Source organism: Sinocyclocheilus anshuiensis, unplaced genomic scaffold (genome assembly GCF_001515605.1).
Source record: "Sinocyclocheilus anshuiensis isolate Anshui unplaced genomic scaffold, SAMN03320099.WGS_v1.1 scaffold566, whole genome shotgun sequence".
NCBI lineage: Eukaryota > Metazoa > Chordata > Actinopteri > Cypriniformes > Cyprinidae > Sinocyclocheilus > Sinocyclocheilus anshuiensis.
Window position 1 is genome coordinate 2,030,861 of NW_015542410.1, and position 20,219 is coordinate 2,051,079.

At 39.1% G+C, this 20,219-nt stretch overlaps 1 protein-coding gene across 4 annotated transcripts in view; it reads right to left on the reverse strand.

Annotated features, from left to right (window-relative positions):
- LOC107693373 (protein shisa-6 homolog) overlaps nt 1-14,702 on the reverse strand; it is a 22,759-nt gene extending 8,057 nt beyond the window's left edge. Inside the window, exons 1-4 of one of the 4 annotated variants that reach the window (XM_016492730.1) lie at nt 14,266-14,702; nt 7,758-10,957; nt 7,430-7,587; nt 5,427-5,483 (exon numbers count right to left, since the gene is read on the reverse strand). In XM_016492730.1, the coding sequence (XP_016348216.1) occupies nt 5,427-5,483; nt 7,430-7,587; nt 7,758-8,437 (895 nt within the window). In that variant the 5' untranslated portion in view covers nt 8,438-10,957; nt 14,266-14,702. Of the gene's footprint in view, nt 1-3,796; nt 4,764-5,426; nt 5,484-7,429; nt 7,588-7,757; nt 10,958-12,836; nt 12,897-14,265 lie in introns of those variants that run through there. The other 3 variants (XM_016492727.1, XM_016492728.1, XM_016492729.1) reach the window with 3 other exon arrangements.
- Between the last annotated feature and the right edge of the window lie 5,517 nt (nt 14,703-20,219).

Genomic DNA, 20,219 nt, shown 5'->3' on the forward strand with positions numbered 1-20,219 from the left:
ATTACTAATCAAAAATTAAGTTTTGATATATTTACGGTAGGAAATTTACAAAATATCTTAATGGAACATGATTTTTACTTAATATCCTAATGATTTTTGGCAAAAAAAAATATATATATTTTTTGATCCATACAATGTATTGTTGGCTATTGCTACAATATACCCATGCGACTTATGACTGGTTTTGTGGTACAGGGTCACAAATATCATATAGTATATAATATTATATGCTATATTTAATGATATGTATATAAATAAATGAAAATAAATAAATGTACAAAAAAAACCAGGAAGAACCCCCAAAAAAGTACATTATAAATGACGTGTTAATAAACAAAATTCCTCTTTCGGTTTTACAATTTCCTTTCCACCACCCACACTCCCAGAAACAAAACAATAAAAAAAGAAAAGAAATAAACAACTAAAGATAAAATTTTATCTGGGATGTGAGCCATTTAGAAACTGAAATGAGAATGCATTTTAAGTTCAAATTCAGTTTCTTAGTATGAATTTGTATTGAGGTAGCATTTCAAGAAATTAAATATTTCAACTTGAAAAAAGTAAAGGGTCTTGAAGACTGACAGATCATAGATAGATAGAACGATAGAATGATAGACAGTTCAAGTTCAAATCTTTATTGTCATTGTAACGTACAACGAAATTAAAGTGCCATCCAATCAGTGCATCACTCATGATTAACAAAACATATAAAAACAGCTAAAATATTAAAAATAATATAATAAAACACACACACACACAGCATACATTCTGTCATTATTGCCCCGATCTCTTATTGCACATCAAATTATGTTTTAGCAGCATTGAGTGTGGTAACTGCTGTAGGATAAAAACTGTTCTTAAATCTATTAGTCCTTGTTTTAATTACTCTGTACCATCTACCTGACGGCAGCAATTCAAAGAATGAATGTCCAGGGTGTGAAGTGTCCTTTATAATGTTCTGGGCTTTTTTAAGGCAGCGGGAACTGTGTAATTCTTCCAGAGTGTTTTAATAACCCTCTGAAGTGTTTTCTTCTGTGCTACTGTGAAGCTACTGTACCATACACATATACAGTACGTGAGGATGCTTTCAATGGAGCTCCGATAAAAGGAAACCAGCAGTCTCTGGGTGATGTTGTTCTTCCTGAGCACCCTCAGGAAGTGCCGTCTCTGCTGAGCCTTTTTCAGCAGCTCAGAGGTATTCACTCTCCCCAGTTGAGATCCTCCTCAATGTGGACTCCCAGAAAGCGGAAGTCCGACACCCTGTCCACACAGTCCCCGCTGATGTACAGTTGCGAGATGTCCGTTTTCTTCCTCCTGAAGTCAATAATGACTTCCTTGGTCTTTGAGGTGTTGAGTAGCAGATTGTTCTCTCCACACCATACGGTCATCTGCTCCACCTCGTCCCGATAAGCAGTATCATCCCCCCCGGAGATGAGCCCCACCACTGTGGTGTCGTCGGCAAATTTGATGATGGTATTACTGTGGTGGGTAGGGGTACAATCATAGGTATACAGGGTGTAGAGCAGGGGGCTCAGCACACAGCCCTGTGGGGAGCCAGTGCTGAGACTAAAGGTCATTGCACACGGAGTCTGAAAATTTAGTTCGAAATTTTGGCACGTTAAAAAATAAATACAACCTCACGTTATGTCAATCACGTTTACACACTGCCTCTGAAATATTCGTCCGTTATAAAAAAATTCAGATCGGGTTTGATTTTTTCCGTTTTTCGCATCCGTAGCAAGCATTTTGAGAGGTGTTTTGACAGTTCAGAGCCACCGTACAAGCGAACGCCAAAATCCAGAATGGCGATTGTCAAGTTCATCCACTTCATCCCGCAGCACAAAGCACTTTTTCGCATCCGTAGCAAGCATTTTGAGAGGTGTTTTGACAGTTCAGAGCCACCGTACAAGCGAACGCCAAAATCCAGAATGGCGATTGTCAAGTTCATCCACTTCGTCTTGCAGCACAAAGCACTGTATATAGATCCTTGCACACGGAGTTCACAGAAATTGGAACTTTGGAAATTGGAGTCTTCTTTTTAATATGTGGCTCTAGTATCGCTAGCAAAAGCATCAAACTGAGACACTGACATCCTGAAGTAAACTTTGAATCGCCCAGGATAATCCCGCTGCTCCTGAGGGGGAACTCTCCATTCTCTCTATATCTCGGGATTGGATGGACCCAATATTTCCTTTCTTTTTCTTTTTTTAAGAAGCGAGAGGACAACAAAATCATCCTCACTGCTTGAAGACTCCATTTAGTGCTGTTTTGCGCATTGTTTCACAACGGATTAATTAATACGCATCGGACTCAGTGTGCAAGGTTTCTGTGCGTGACGAATTTTTAGGATTTAAAATACGAAAGGACAACAAAATCATCCTCACTGCTTGAAGTCTCCATTTAGTGCTGTTTTGCGACTTTTTTCGCAACGGATGAATTAATACGCATCGGACTCAGTGTGCAAGGTTTCTGTGCGTGACAAATTTTTAGGATTTCGAATACGAAAAAACGCATACGAAAATTTCGGACTCAGTGTGCAGAGACCTTAAGGGCCATAGATGTATGTGAGCCCACTCTCACCCTCTGGCTGCGACCAGACAGGAAGCTCTTAATCCATGTACAGGTGGAGTATGGAAGTCCCAGGTCTACCAGTTTGTCCACCGGTTTGTGAGGGAGGATGGTATTAAACGCAGAGCTGTAATCCACAAAGAGCAGCCGCACGTATCTCCCCTCCTGCTCCAAGTGGGACAGCGCAGTCTGGAGGGCTGTAGCTATGGCGTCCTCCATGGGTCTGTTCGTCCTGTATGCAAACTGGTATGGATCAAAGGTCGGTGGAAAGAATGAAGTGATGTGACTCCGTACCAGTTTTTCAAAGCACTTCATCTGCAACTGGCCGGTAGTCATTGAAACTATTAATGTGGGGTTTCTTAGGCAGGGGAACTATGATGGAGGACTTCAGGCAGGGTGGTACCGTGAACTGGGAAAGGGACTGGTTGAAAATCCTGGTGGAGGCTCCAGCCAGCTGGTCCACACAGTCCTTTAGCACGCGTCCAGAGTTACCGTCAGGTCCAGCAGCCTTTCTCGGGTTTATGGAAGCAAAGTTCCTTTCCTTCAGTAGCCGCCGAACATCACCGTTCATCCAGGGATTCTGGTTGGGATAGACCTGGATGCATTTGTCCACAGTGACGATGTCTATGCAGTTCTTAATGTAACACAGAACACTGTCCGTGAACACCTCCAGGTCTGGATGTTCAAAGACATCCCAGTTAGTCCTGTCAAAGCAGTCCTGTAGCTGCCGAGAGGCACCCTCAGGCCAAGTTTTTACAGTCTTTGTGATGGTAAGAGACGTTTTCCTGAGGGGGGCATATGCAGGGATTAAAAGCAGAGACATGTGGTCCGACTGGCCCAGGTGTGGCAATGGTCAAGCCCTTTAGCCTAGCTTGATGTTCGAGTAGACCTTGTCCAGTATGTTAGCTCCTCTAGTAGCACACTTTACATGCTGATGAAATCTAGGAAGCACTGACCTAAGATCTGCATGATTAAAGTCCCCTGCTAGGATATGCACAGCATCAGGATACCTGCTCTGCTGACTGCTTATACTGCCATGTAAGAGTCCGATAGCCAAGTTAGCATTAGCATCCGGTGGGATGTAAACAGCAGTTATCATGACCACAGTGAACTCTCTCAGGAGGTAAATGGGCCTGCATTTAACAGTCACATACTCCAGATCTGGGGAGCAGTGACTGTCTACAGTTGTTATTGACATAAACACATAGCCCCCCTCCCCTGCTCTTACCGGAGTCCCTTGTCCTGTCATGACGCTGTGCTGTGTAGCCTACTAGCTCAATAGCAGAGTCCGGGATGAATGAATGAAGCCAGGTCTCTGTGATCAACAGAATGCAGCTGTCCTTCATGATGTTGTTAGTCGCAACCTGTAGCCTCAGTTCATCCATCTTGTTGGCGAGTGATCTGGTGTTCGTCAGAAAAAGGCTGGGAAGAGGTGGTCTGTGTGGCTGCCTCTGTAGCCTAGCTAACGCGCCGGCCCTACAGCCTCGCTTCTGCTTCCTCTCCCTTTGCCGCCTGACCGCGGGGATGGTAATCCATGGAGAGCCGGGGCTCCTCACTATATCCACCGGGATCTTATGTGAACGGAGAAACTCGGCTGTAACACTCTGCTCATAACAAACTCCTATCCTAAGGAGATCGTGTCGGCTGTAGGTGTTATTCGCCCGACAGAATGACCATAGGACGAGAAACCACATGTACATAAATCGCCAAACAAAGCACAGACTAGAGAAGCACTGGTCCGCTGCAACAGTGTGTGCCGCCATCTTGCGAGATAGATAGATAGATAGATAGATAGATAGATAGATAGAGATTTTGCCAAAGTGAAAACAGAAGGTGGAATCCAGAACATCAAGATGTTTTTCTCCCAATCTATTGGTTAAATATAATATTCATGATATTAAAGATAAATATAAATGAATAACATACATAAACATGAAGAAAAGACACCACATTTTGGCATTCTGCTACTAGGCATGCCAGCACATTTACTGAAGCTTTGAATGGTGCAAACAGCGCTGGGTGCAGGACAAACAGCAAGAAAATAGCTCAGGGTGGCAACAGAGTGGGAGGGCATGAGCAAACATACTCGAACCAACGAGACCAAGCCAAAGCATAGGCAGTGACAAATACACACAGACAAATCTGAAGCTTTCTTACTGGTGCTCTCACACAAGTGACACATTTGCACACTCTGCCTAAGCTCCTTGGCTTACCGATAGTAGCTGTGTGTTTAGGACTGGACCCAGTCTGGCCAAAACTGTGTTTCCCAGCTGTAAGAGAGCAGAGTGAACACTGATCCACTCCCAGGTCAGAAAATGCGAGGCCTCTTAGCATGTTTAATATCGCCACTTAAAAATGGTTTTCAGTGGCCTGCACACCATTTTTTTCACGAAATATCTATCAGTACTGCAAGTGAAAAACACAACGCAAAAATAACGTTCCAGTTATAACGAATGTTTGCCAAAGTGAAAACAGAAGGTGGAATCCAGAACATCAAGATGTTTTTCTCCCAATCTATTGGTTAAATATAATATTCATGATATTAAAGATAAATATAAATGAATAACATACATAAACATGAAGAAAAGACACCACATTTTGGCATTCTGCTACTAGGCATGCCAGCACATTTACTGAAGCTTTGAATGGTGCAAACAGCGCTGGGTGCAGGACAAACAGCAAGAAAATAGCTCAGGGTGGCAACAGAGTGGGAGGGCATGAGCAAACATACTCGAACCAACGAGACCAAGCCAAAGCATAGGCAGTGACAAATACACACAGACAAATCTGAAGCTTTCTTACTGGTGCTCTCACACAAGTGACACATTTGCACACTCTGCCTAAGCTCCTTGGCTTACCGATAGTAGCTGTGTGTTTAGGACTGGACCCAGTCTGGCCAAAACTGTGTTTCCCAGCTGTAAGAGAGCAGAGTGAACACTGATCCACTCCCAGGTCAGAAAATGCGAGGCCTCTTAGCATGTTTAATATCGCCACTTAAAAATGGTTTTCAGTGGCCTGCACACCATTTTTTTCACGAAATATCTATCAGTACTGCAAGTGAAAAACACAACGCAAAAATAACGTTCCAGTTATAACGAATGAAACAGTCTAGACTGCAAGCACTTATGTCAGTGATGCAGTTTTCTTGCTTTTACCACTGTGCTTGCTAGCACTGCAGTCATATTTCAATTTCAATAATGGTGATATAAAAAATAGAAAATATTCTTACAACTGATTGAAAAGACTAAAAAACTCTCATCACTGATTGGACAGACCTCCTGCAGCACATTTAAAAAGCATGTGTTCTCTTAGCAACTGCAGGCAAACATTGAAAACTTGAGAGTGAAAACAGACAAATCATGACAAAATGGACTCAACCCTAAAAAGAACATCAACTGTGAAATCAGGGATAAATAGCACAAACAATGAGGGGTGCATCCCCATAATATTATTAATTTTATATATTTAGTCAATTTTTTACCTTTGGTCTCCACAGTTTTAAATATTTGGTTACATCCTTAAGATTAATTAAAGTGATTTTTTCTTGCATATGAATTATTAAACAAAACATTTGGAAAGTATTAATGAATTTTATGAATATATATATATATATATATATATATATATATATAGTATCTCACAGAAGTGAGTACACCCCTCATATTTTTGTAAATATTTTATTATATCTTTTCATGTGACAACACTGAAGAAATTTTGAGGCAACAGCAAATTTACACTGTTATACAAGCTGTACACTCACTACTTTACATTGTAGTAAAGTGTAATTTCTTCAGTGTTGTCACATGAAAAGATATAATAAAATATTTACAAAAATGTGAGGGGTGTACTCACTTCTGTGAGATACTGTATATATACGCATATATGTTCAAAATGTTTTATTAAGCAAGGATGGAGTAAATTATTCAAAAGTGATAGTAAATTAATTTATAATGTTGCTACAAAAGATTTCTATTTCAAATAAATGATGTTCGTTTAAACTTTCTATTGATCAAGGAATCCTGAAACATTGTATTATGGTTTCTACAAAAATATTAAGCAGCACAACTGTTTTCAACATTGATGATAAGTCTGAAGGATCACTAAAACCTGGAGTTGCCATCACTAGATTATTTTATGTTTTAATATTTCACAAAATTATTGTTTTAACTTTATTTTTCAAATAAATGCAGCCTTGTTGAGAAACAGAGACTTCTTACCAAAACATTAAAACAAATCTTTTACAGACCCCAAACTTTTGAACGTATAGTGTGAACGTGTTTTGAAATGTAAACATTTCAATTTAAATTCACTAACGACTCTGTCCTGAAATATGAAAAGCATCTGTTAATTACTTAATAGGTTTAAGACATAGGTCTAATTGTTGCTTACTGCACTCCTCAAAACCAGCTGATAAACAACTAACATTATGACAAGATTTGTATTTTATTCACTGGCCACTGATTACTTCCTAAACGCATCCCCCGAGCTGCATATGTTAAGCATTCCTATTTTGGATGTTAGTCGAGAATGCTTTATCTTTAAAGGTGGAAAACACCTCCTCCTTTACTTGCTGCTCTAGTTTCATGTGGTTACATAGCATCTGAAGCAGAATTCATCTGACTCATTTCTGACACATCCTCTGTTCTACATTACCTCATACTCTCATGCTTGTCGATCTGTCGACTAAATCATGCCTTCAGATTTCATTTCTGCCCAGTTGATTCTACAATTCAAACCCCTCTTTCTCAATATCTGCTTATTCATTCCCCTGCAAATGTATATAAGTTGTGACTACATCCATTATGCCCTTTTAGCTTTTCATTCGTTCTGTAACTCTCACGAGTGGGCGAGATAGACTCACTCCGGTTGTCTTTGCTCTGGAGGACGGGAGTGTAGAAGTTTTTTGAAGTCCGCCCCTGCGTGCCCTCACTGGAGGTGGCGGTTGTGAGGACTGTGCTGTTGTTCCTCTCTCCTTGCTGGACCGGGCTGGACTGGTGACGCAGAATGTCCACCAGCGCTCTGAAGAGAGAGAGATAAACAGTAAAAATCAAAAGGCAAAAGCTGAAAGAACCTGACATCAAAATCACTACAGATCTCTTCAGATTGCAGTCACTGATGCAGACTCAGATGTGTACAGCATTGTCTCCTTCCACATTCGTGAGCCTGGTCATAATGGGCCTTTCACTCACCTAGGCATGTTGATGTCTCTGTTCCTCGGTCGTCGAGACAGTTTATGGAAGGCCACTTTAACCCCAATGGCCATGGCCATGGTAAACGAGATGACTCCCCCGATGACATAAGCCGTGTTGTTGTTCTGTTGCTGCAGTGGGTCGAAATCTGGGTCGTGTCGGACCGGGGGCTGGGTGATGGGTCCCGCCGTGACGGCCCAGTCAGGTGAGCGGTAATTAGTGCAGGAGTCTTGGTCTAGACGGTTGCGCTGGTGCTCGCAGCAGAAGCGATAATGACAGGTGCCGCAGCAGTAGATGTAGGTGCCCTTGGTGCAGTTGAAAGTGTTGTCGAACTGTCCCATCACATCGTAGTAGCCCTGACACACGTCCACATCCACCAGGCGCCGAGGAGGAGGGGCCACCTGCGCGGCGCCCAGCGGGGGCTTCAGGGCATCGGCCGTCACATTGCGGGGTAGCATAATCTGCGGCAGGGGTCTCGGAGGGACCTCGGCTGCCTCTGGCTCTGCCGCCATGGCTGCTGCCTCCTTGCCCCTCACATCGGGCTGAGGGAACTTGCGGCCGCGTCCTCGCAACAGAAGCAGCACCGGACCCCCGTTCATGGAGGAGCGTTCTGAGGTAATAGTCACTGTGGAGACCACAGGGCCAAACAGGAAGAAAAGCAAGATGGCAGCGGGTGGCATCTTGATAAAATGGGCGTTTATTTTATCAAAGATGAAAAAAATGTGAAGCCTTCGTACAAAAGACTTCCGAGGACTACAAAAAGCTGTCAAAAGTTGCAAGTCAGAGTGGCAATATATAAGACATGTAGACAAGTTAATCTCTCTTTCACATGTGCATACACTAGTATGCAAATTATTTCATATGCAAAATGCACATCCAAGTGCGGGAGTTCGGGTTAAAGAAAATAAGCTTGAAACTCTCAGTTAAGGTGTAAACATATTTCTGAGGAAATTATTAACTAGAATGAGGTAAATCTATATACAAGTTTTATGCGTAATGGGTGAGAGCTGGAATGTTTGAAAATTTTGATTTGGCACAAAATTAAATATTTGTAATCTTCTCAATTAGCAAATTGTATAAAACAACAGCTTTAAAAATATGGAAATGACTCAAATGCGAGATGAAATGAACAAATATTTGACTCTTTTGTTGCAAGCAATTTAGTCCTGTAAACAAAATGTATATTTTACCAATGTAAACCTTTTAAAGTGTCACAAAGTCATGGGAACAGCTTCTTCTTAAAGGTGGTTTTGTTTAAGTCTGTGTAACTGAACTGATCTATGGCACTAACAATTCATTCAAGACTCAATCTGAGTTCACCTTATGGGCAACGTGTAAACATTTCTGTTAGAGTGTAAACCAAATGTTTTCTATTCTGGTTGGCACTTCAGTTGTCGACTCACTAAACAACCGTATAGAAAGAAACAGTTACTAGTGCTCAGCTATTCCGTGTGACTTGTAAACAATTGTCATCGTCAGCTCCAAGAACTGATGTCGTCTTGTAAATAAATCTCAGTTGGTTGCCGCTTTAGGCTTTAATCGTTAATGAGAATGTCTTGTGAGACTAACAAGAATACCTTTCAAGGTCATTGAGGTTCTGTTGTGCAGTCCACATAATCAGGCTAACAGTGTCAGTTCTCAAGAAAAATACTAAGTACTTCATCTTTTTTCGAGTTTCAGGAGGAAGTCATTGAGGCTAGAGATAAAGGTAGGACGAAGCGATGAGCGAGCAACTTTAAAGAGTTCAGAAAAGAGCTGATCTTTTCTCTAAAGGCGGAACCACGGGACAAAGGCTCATTACGAAGGCTTTGGAAGAGTGTAGGTCGGTTAGGGCACTCACAAAGTGTAACAAGCAGCAGGTATATATTAGTTCCTGGTTTGATGACACAAGTCAGGCCAGAAAGGAAGAAGTGTTCAGGAAAGGAAGAGAGGAAATGGAAAGATGGACTGAGTCTAGGTAAAGTTTGAGGGTCTATGTGTGTTGGACCCTCTTGCGTGAGTGTCTCTGCTCTGGATTTAGCTCAACCCAACAGAATAAAACAAACGGGGGCTTGGGCCCAGTTCTGGCAGGACAGCATGGTTGAGCCCACTGAACAGGCATGAACAAGTCAGGATTCATCCGTCAATGTGGAACACGTGGAGATCGTCAAGCAAACGCACCAAAAGACCTATCCTAAGTGTTAAAGAGCGTCTTTTCAAGTAGTGGGACAACTTCAAACGTCGTCCCACTGTCAACACAGTAAACGCGTCAATGGCTCGCTGGTGAATATGGCAGATTACGGAACGTCAAACCTGGACCACCGTTGAACATGCACACAAATATTCCTGAATATACCCATGCAGCTGCTCTTCCCGAATGACCAAGCCGAATCCTCGCAGTGATGGCAGGGATCTTGACGTTAGTATGGCTATGAGACGTATGGCTTCAGTATCTAAACCCTTCAGGGACTTCTGAGTGTTCTGCTCTAAATGTGCAGAGTCTGTAGAGGAGGGAGGAGCAAACGAGATGGATGACTAAAGAGATCTGATGGAGAGGATGAGTTCAACGGGCCTTAGTCAGAGGAACGGACGACTAATCAACAGAATTAGCAGCAGCTCACTTTGGAAAGTTTAATGAGGCTTGTGCCAGCCATCCATAAGCCCGTCCATCCATCGATCAATCGATCAGGATCCAAACTCTCTCAGGCTAATGCATTCATAACGGCCACTCTTACATAAAGCATGTTTAACCAATAATGCACTGTTTTCCCTATTTTGGGGAGTGAAAGCTGCTTGTTGTTTTTGACTTAAACCAAGTGATGCACATATAAACTTTCCACCTTGGGAACCATTACATGCTATTATAGTAAAAAAAGACTAATAGTGAAGGTAAGGTAAAAACTGTGAACTAATGTCAGTGGAAATTGAGTTTCAATGGCTTAAATAAAACTGCAAAAATACTAGTGAAATAATTTCTTGCTTCTGGTTGGCACGGTTAGTGTTTGGCACTGGTTTTGGTAGCAAAAAGTCAAAGAGAAAATCTTCAATCTGTGCAAATCAACATCCTTTCAAAAAGCCCCTGGTTCACAAAGACAGTGCTAGTTCATCTGCTTTAGAAAAGAAGACGACTTGTATTCCTGGCCAGGACTCCAGTCGTTTTCATCCAGGCTGATGGCTCTTCGTCTTGGCTTCAGTTTTCCTTTGCTAATCTTGGATTTTCACTGAAAGACAAAAGGAAGTTAAGAATGAATCAAATACCTGATCTGCAATGAGCTAAAATGCCCAACATGATATATCACAATCAGCACAGTACAAGAACATACAGGAAATGAACAGATGTAATACATACTGTATCAAGGTGCATACATTGACATCTTTTACAACATCTAAACAAATTTTAATGCATTAGTTTCTGCAATATTTGATGTATTCACAACCCCAACGTCTTATTAATATTCCTTCTACCAATTCATTTTTGAAAATATTACATGCTGTAGACATGTTTCTTAATACAACAAACATTATAATAATTAGGCAATAATTTCAGTGGGCAGCACTGCTTCATGTTAATGAAACTTGGAATAATATCAAAATAGGATGATGAACGGAAGAAGATATTGATATTAAGGAGCTTTAGGCACAACACAGCATTGCATTGTTTACAAGTGCCAATTCACGTCACAACATGCATTGGTAAGTTGCGTTAAACGTAACTTATCCTCTTAAAATTTAAAATCAGAAGTAATAGTTTCACTGTTTTTTTTAACTCAAGTATTGCATTATGTGAAGCAGTAGCTGTACTGATGCCAGACTATTTTTTGTTTAAATAAAAGTGAAAATAAATCAAATTAGTGTTTTTTAAATGTAATTTACTGAATTATCCAAATTATACATTACCATATAGTTATTTAATATATAAGCCATATTTCTTAAATTTTCCCATTAAAATCATTTGTACAATAAACTAGCTATATATACACACCATAACAGTGATATAAAATTACTCACTCTGTGATAAAAGATTTTGGTTATTATTCTGACACTGACATATGTGACCCTGGACCATAAAACCAGTCATAACAAGTAGCACAGGTATATTTGTAGCAATAGCCAACAATACATTGTATGGGTCAAAATTACCAATTTTTCTTTTATGCCAAAAATCATTAGGATATTAAGTAAAGCTCGTGTTCCATGAAGACATTTTGTAAATTTCCTACCATAAATATATCAAAACTTAATTTTTGATTAGTAATATGCATTGCTAAGGACTTCATTTGGACAACTTTAAAGGCGATTTTTTTTGCACCCTCAGATTCCAGATTTCAAATAGTTGTATCTCGGCCAAATATTGTCCTATCCTAACAAACCATACATCAATGGAAAGCAGATTTATTCAGCCTATTTTATTTATTATAAATCTCAATTTAAAAAAATTGACCCTTATGACTGGTTTTGTGGTCCAGGGTCACATATATATATATACACATTCATCCATGCAATTATGACAATCAAGAAACTATTTCAAATTTGTGACAATAATATCAAATTTGTGAATTCAGGTTCGAATACGCTTGTATGTTGTTGCTATTCAACAAAACCAAAGTCATCCAAAATCATATGGCTGTGAATCCCATCATCCTCCACGATCAACAAGGTGCAAAGCGTATGCAATATGCACACCATATTTTCTGCATATAGTAGTGCGACCTCAGCTTTCTCACATACTGAGTCACACATTACGGCAGTGAATAACATGCTCATGTTAGCATAGCTGATGCAATACAGTGAATCTTAAACCCTCAATGACAGCACCAGGCTCAAAATCTGGTACAAAACAGTGTAAAAACTGCACTAAAAAGGCTTGTGGGAACATACTGAAGGCTTAATACATTCAAAGAGGTGCAGCTTTGGACGAAGGGAGAGAGGAAGCGGGGGGTGACACAGCCACAGATGTGTGCCGAGTGGGGGGTTGGCAGGGCAGAGAGAGACCCTATTGAGAGGAGAAGAGAAGACAGGAAGGATGCAGGGATGGGGGAGGAAGGGTCTTTGGGACCCTTATAGAAGAAGGGACGAGGGGAAAAGAGCAAGGCTACGCACCTTTCAACGGTCCCTCACATGCAGCAACCAAGTGCATCTTATGCCCTTTCGTTTTACAGCGTGCTTTACGCTCGCCGAGATGCCTCTTTTACGGAGTTGCCATCGGCAATGCCTTGTGTGGCTAATGATGTGAAGCGGAGAGACAGGGTCCTGGAAGCACGGGCTGCCTCACAGATGTGCTGTACAGCATCTGCACATACTCCTCTGACACACATGCACACTAACTCTCCAAAGATGGCCTGAGCGTGCCACACTACACGCCTCTCGTCCTTCCTTCTCTCTCAAACACTCTTTATTTTTCCCAATCTGTTTGTCAGAGCGTGGGTCGAAAGTGTTCTCTTAGAATAGCTCTGCTGCAGTGAGTGAGATAGAGAGGGATGTGACATAGAGATGGGCAGATGGATCACCTCGCTTAGCTCGCTCATTTTATCCTCGCTTTGCGGTAAATATCCTACATGCTTCTTCCTATAAGCGAGCACAGTACACATCTCCACTCAGCCGCCTCTTCCTCTCCATTCCCCACCCCCTTCATCCTCCTCATCATCACCATCAACCCTGTTTCTCTGACTCAGGAGGATGGGAGGCATCTGTCCCATCCACAAACAGGTGCAGATGACAGATGTCAGGCCAATATGCAGCCCATTACCATTTTACTTGAGCGAGCACACACTGAAATGGGGATGGAGGGATGAAGGTTAGCAAGAGGACAGTAGGCCTTGGGAGACAAAATTAAAGTATCTTAGGATTTAGGAAAAGTGTGGTAGTTAGCAACAAGTCCTAGTGCAAAAAAGCTGTGTGCTGTTATTTACAGATGGACACGAACAAAAGAAACGAACAAAGACATCTAATAGTCAACTGATGAGTGAAGGATTTGTTTAATTATTGCATTTTGCTACATTTGAAAGCTGGTGTTCACAATGCGCCACAGTTAGAAGCGACAGAAGCTGTTAACAAACATGCTTGTTTTTCTAGCACACAGCGAGCACTTTCCATTGACTTCTATTGTTGTTATACTGAGATAATTACATTTTCGTTCCCTTACCCCTAAAATTATCCTTACCTTATTGCAGCTTTAGTTTTCGTTTAGCATTATTTAGTCCACAAATCCTGACCCACACACACACGCAAACACTATAGCAATCTATACACCACAGCAGCAGCATCATGGCAGATCTCAGGGAGGAAATTAAAATTCCAGTGGCGGACGACACACGCTGTGCGACACCAATCCCCATGACATGTATTCATTCCCAAATATTATGTTCATTATGAATACTCCCTATTTAGCTCATAAAAATGTCTGTACACACAGAAAATAAGCAAAAACCGCAAAGCAAGGGCTGTAACGAGCGACCTATGTGTATGCGATCCTTGCGCACGTTGCAGCAGTAGCAGCATCAGATGGGAACAAAATGAAGGCACGTCTTACCTGCGTGTGTTGCAACAGCTGCCCGCTTCGAATCTGTGGGAAATGATGCGGAGACTGAAGGAAATGTGACACAATAACCGTTCAAAGTGATTGTTGCCCTCTCTTGTCTGACAGCAAATTGAATGGGATGATGCAGCACTCGCAGTATTCACAGAGATGGGGTCTTGCGTTTCTTTACAGCTCTTGGTTCGTAGAAAAAGACGCAGTTTTGTGGCATTGGCGATGGGACAGCATCTCATTTAAAGGCGAATACATCCTGGATGGTCTACAAAAAAATGCCAGTTTCAAAATATAGTTTTCATTGAGTCAAGTCATAAAAAGACGAAAGGAATAAGTGGACGTCCAAATATTAGCAAAAAATATCGACCATGCGTAATTTACAGTCCAACGAGAAAATGAAACGCATAATATTCCGTGCATCCAGGTAAAAATAGGTTCTTTTTCATATAAAACGCTATTGACTATGCACAGTCTAATCAAATAAGCATAAAACAGCTGATTCATTAGACGCGCCCGGTAATTTCCGTTTCCCTACTATTTAAATGACCGTATTATTCCGCTTTCACCACAAATTCAATGGGCTCCACACTCACTAATAGAGATCTACCTCCGCGCCACGGAAACGCAATTGCTCCCACAAAGGTCCGCTTCGCTCAGTTTACATCAATCGATTGGAGCGAACAGATGCTTGTACGTGGTTTCATTTGCTAAATGTTGGAAATGATCCGCCAATCGCTGGCACGCGTTATTGGCTGAGAACGTCTTTCTACGCGAGCTGGGTTTTTAGGGAATATCAACAGATATTCTAGCGCGCGAGAATTCATAGAACTCCTAAACGCGGGCTAGATTTGAATTTATTTGTGCATTAAAAAAATGAAGAACAGGATGAGTTAAACTAATAGAGTTTAGGTCTTCCATTTGCGCGACAGAAATGTATAGGCTATAAAAAGTGTTGCGCCGATGGTTGCTGTGGTAACCGCAGCATCCCTTGACGGATCTGGATTGATAGTGAATCTTAAGAAATCTGTCAAGAACATGTCCTGGTCAGTTTTGAGTATAAATCTAATTTTAGAAAGAAGACAATATAAATATTTTGAGTTTTAATGGACTATTAAGATGACTATTATGACAGTATGACAATTCCCCAAACCCTATTCAGTAATGCAAACGATATCATTCTTATTAGGTAAATAACGCAAAAACAAAATAATGCCATGTTAGAAAGTATTTGTATTAGTAAAAAAAAAATACTAGTATTTGTCCTAAACCCTATAATTTGGACAATTGTATTAAAAAAAAAAAAACTACTACGAAAAAGTGTAGGCTACTGTACTTTCAACATTACAGAAATTGGAAGAAAGAAATTAGAAAATAAATTACCCTCTTGCATTAAGGAAAATTATTTTAATGAAAACGATAATAATAATTAGTGAAATAAAACGTCAGATAATTGGAGTGGGTGGTGTCTTATAAAAATGATTTTAGATATAACAAACTATCTTTTATTTTTATTTAAAAAATATTTTCATTACAGTGTAATTATAGTGTTACATTACAGTGTATATTATATCTTGACAGTGTAATTATACATTTAAGTTCTGAGTAATATTAATTAACTACATGTACTTATGGTTAGGGTTTGGTTTAGGGTTACTTGCATGTAATTATGCATAATTGTTATTATAATAGTAAGTATATGTAACATATGTAACAAGGACACCTTAAAAAAAGTGTAACCTTATTTTTATTATTATTAATATTATATACAAAAAAATATATAAAAAAAGTAGGCTACTGTACTTTCAACATTACAGTAATTGTAAAAAAGAAATTAGAAAATAAATTACCCTCTTGCATTAATGAAAATTATTTGAATGAAAACGAGAATAATTAGTGAAATAAAACGCCAGAAAACATGATAATGGGGGTGGGTGATGTTTTATGAAAATGATTTTAGATATAACAAACTGTATCTTTTATTTTAAAAATATTTTCATTACAGTGTATATTATATCTTTACAGTGTAATTATACATTTCAGTTCTGAGTAATATTAATTAACTACATGTACTTGTGGTTAGGGTAAGGATTAGGGTTACTTGCATGTAATTATGCATAATTAATTGTTATTATAATAGTAAGTACATTTAACATATGTAACAAGGACACCTTAAAAAAAGTGTAACCTTATTTTTATTATATTAAAAAGAATATATATTATTTATTAATATATTTCAATGATTATTATTATTAATATTATATAAAAATATATTACTATAATTATCATTAAGTAAACTATCAAATTATTCTTCAGACAAAATTTGAGCTATTATTGCATATAGGTTGTCAACGTCAAGCGGTCACAGCAATGCGACATGATGTATATCTAAAACCATTTTAAACATTTTTACTAATTAATGTATCATAATTACACTTCTTGATTTATTATATTTAAGCTGTTTTATCATATTGAGAATTTTCCGGAACAGGACACAGGATTATTAAACTGAACTGCAAAACAGGTGATTAAAATGGTTTAAAATTGTTTAAATCAATGTTTTTCTACCTATTACTATTACTACCTATATGTTACTGAAGAATGTCTCCTCCTAATTGAATGTTGATTGTGAAGTCACTTGGCCTAAAGTCTCTCACTAGTGGCTCCTGCAGTAGCAGAGATGATGCCATGCTCCATGCATGTGAAGTCTTCAGAAGCTGACACTGGTTATCTCACATCGTGGAAAGGCAAGATGGTTTCAGGAGGCGTTCTGGAGGAGACAGCATTGTTCTCAAGTATCATACAGCAGTCTGAAGGCAACACACACTTCAGGACATTCCGATCTGCAGTGACGTGAGAGCGAATGTTTGTATTTGGGGCATGACATGACTCCCTGTGTTGCTGGAGGCAATGGTGGGGTCAGTCTTGTCGCTGTGGGAGCTTCATGGTAGTGAACCTGCCAGAAGTGCTCGTAGCCTTCGCACACGCATGTAAGCACACATAAACGCGCTCTCACACACAGCCAGATGACTCAAACCCTCCTGCAGCCACTGGCCCAAACCAAATGTGTCACAGAGCCACACACAAAAATAATCAGACACAAAAACACGGAATCACGCGCTCACACATGCGTGAACGGATGAAAAATGTGAAAAACAGGTTGAGGTGTGGGACAAGTTCAAGGATGGTGTTTTGTTAAAGCGGTTCAACACCAAAGTATAAAGAATTCTGGTTGCTACTGAGCGGTTTTGCCAAACGCCAATATGATGGCAATGCATTGGTGTACTTGCCTGAAATTCGTCTTTTTCACAATGAATACTATCCCACAAAAGAGCTTGGTTTTCTAATGTCATTACATTAGATAACAAAATACTAAAAGCATTTATTTCAAAGACACGGCAAACATTTGAAGTAAAACATTTCACAAAAAAAGTTGTTAGGTTTGAAATAAAACATCAGATTTACTGTTCAAAATGCTAAAGAGAAGTGCATTGGACTGGATTGTGTTAGCGTCATACATTCACTAAAAAAAGGTATGTATAAAATGTTCGGATAATAAGCTAAAAAATATGGCTCAGAAAAGCCAAGTTAGTTTTGAAAAGCTCTATGTTTGTTTGCAGATGCCATTTGGTTTGATATTTTGTTTTCTAATGTAGTGACAAGTCTCCAATATTTCTGGGGCAACTCTATATCCAAAAGTGTGTAACTCCAATTTGTACTTTACAGTCCAAAGGTTTGGGATGGGTAAGATTTGTAGATGTTTTTCAAATAAGTCTCTTATGTTCACCAAGGTTGCATTTTTGATCAGAAACACAGTAAACAGTAATATTGTGAAATATTCTAACAATTATATACATATAAAAACTAGTGCTGTCAAACGATTAATCGTGATTAATCGCATACAAAATAAAAGTTTTTGTTTGCATAATATATGCGTGTGTTCTGTGTATATGTATTATGTATATATAAATACACACATACAGTATATATTTTGAAAATATTTACATGTATATATTAATATTCATATAATTTATATGATAAATAAATATATTTAATATATAAACAACCTATTTTTCTGAAATATATACATGCGTGTATTTATATATACATAATAAATATACACAGTACACACACATATATTATGTAAACGAAATCTTTTATCTTGGATGCGATTAATCGCGATTAATTGTTTGACAGCACTAATAAAAACCTTTTTTTTTTTAATCTATTTTAAAATGTCATTTATTCCTGTGATGGCAAAAGTTGAAATGTCAGTATTTCCAGAATTTTTGTAACATTATAAATGTCTGTGCTGTCACTTTTGATGCATTTAATGCATCCTTGCAGAATAAAAGTATTAATTTCTTTAAAAAATATTACTGACCCTAAACTCTTGTATATGTAGTAGGGTAGTATATGCTTTCAGTAACACAGAGAATTGACTACAAGGTTTTCGGTAATGAAACAGCAATGGAAATGATTTCTACATTAAACCAACAACTGCCTTTTTTCTTAATGAGCCAAAGATTTAAGCACTGGCCATCACTGAGCAAAGCACAAACTGAAAGCCAGTCTAGAACAGCGTATGTGAGTGATGTGGAACGACAGATTTCTTCTCTGCACTCTGAAGTACCACTGCTTCAGCTCCATTTCCTAGTGAGAAACCATAAGCGATCATGAACCAAGAGAAAACACAGATGCTCTGACTTTCAAAACCTGCCCCTCGCTCTGCTTCCACCCGGCAAACAAATAACAAGCAGAAGGATACGAACAGTGAAAAGTCCCAGAGCTGTTGTACTGTATATCAACACTCTCAGAACGACACTCGAGGACCGGAACTAACTGAATTATAATGGGACTAAATTAAAATGATAATCAATTTCTTCACGAGGCAGTCAAGAAATTATGTTACTGGAGACAGTCTCATGAGAACAATGTAATTCAAAACACATGCTCGGCGACGATGAAAACCCACACACCCTCTTTTTGAAAAGTAGTTCTTTTAATTATATTTTACAGTCTTTACTTTCTTTGCAATGCTTTATTTACTATGTTTTTTACTCCAGTCCACTTTGCAAGTGTAATTTTCCATGCTGTTTAAATGGAAGGGGGGTCAACAGAAGGAGAACAAATGTTCTGAACAACACTTTTCCAGTTAGGAAAAATATATATATATAATTCACATTTCAGCTCTCTTCCACACGCTCATCGGGAAAGATAAAGGTTAAGATAAAAACAAGGTTGTGTGCATGGGCATTTCGTAAGATTGGATATTTAATGCCCCATTCTTGCTGAATTGTAAAGAAATTTCAAAATGACTGACTTTATTCACCTCTACAGCATTTTCTTCTTATTAAAATTATTTTGGTGGATGTTCATCTATACAGCACAAACAAATAAGGGGAACAGAATCCTGGAAAATTTATGAGTGCCACTTTGAAATGAAATCTGTAAGACATGCAAGTCTAAAAGCCTGTCGCTTTTCAAAAATTACAGATGGAGATGTGCATTTACTCTAATAAATAAACATTCATTAATTCCCTTTCTGAGTCTAAAAAACTATTTTCTTTTGATGAGAGTCACAAGCTGAGTGACGTGTACTCGGTCTCCTGTTGTTTGTGGTCTATAAACAAAAATAGTGTGCTTGAACTGGTGCAATTATTTGGTGCCACAGTGATAGCACGATTATGAATATCAATATTAGAATTTGGAACACGTACTTGCAAGCTAATCTGTATTAATTAAGACCTGTGATTTGATCAGAGCTAACAAGACAAGGGTGAAACAAGCCAAAAAACAAACTTGGTAAGAGAAAACTGCAGCTTTGGTGGACAGGTATATGCAAGAAAATTATTGTGCATAAGATGTGTATTGCTTATGTTTACTTTAAACAAATAATTTTCGGAATAACACAACTGTGGCGCAGAGAATCTGTATTAGTTGGCTTTAAGTTATCA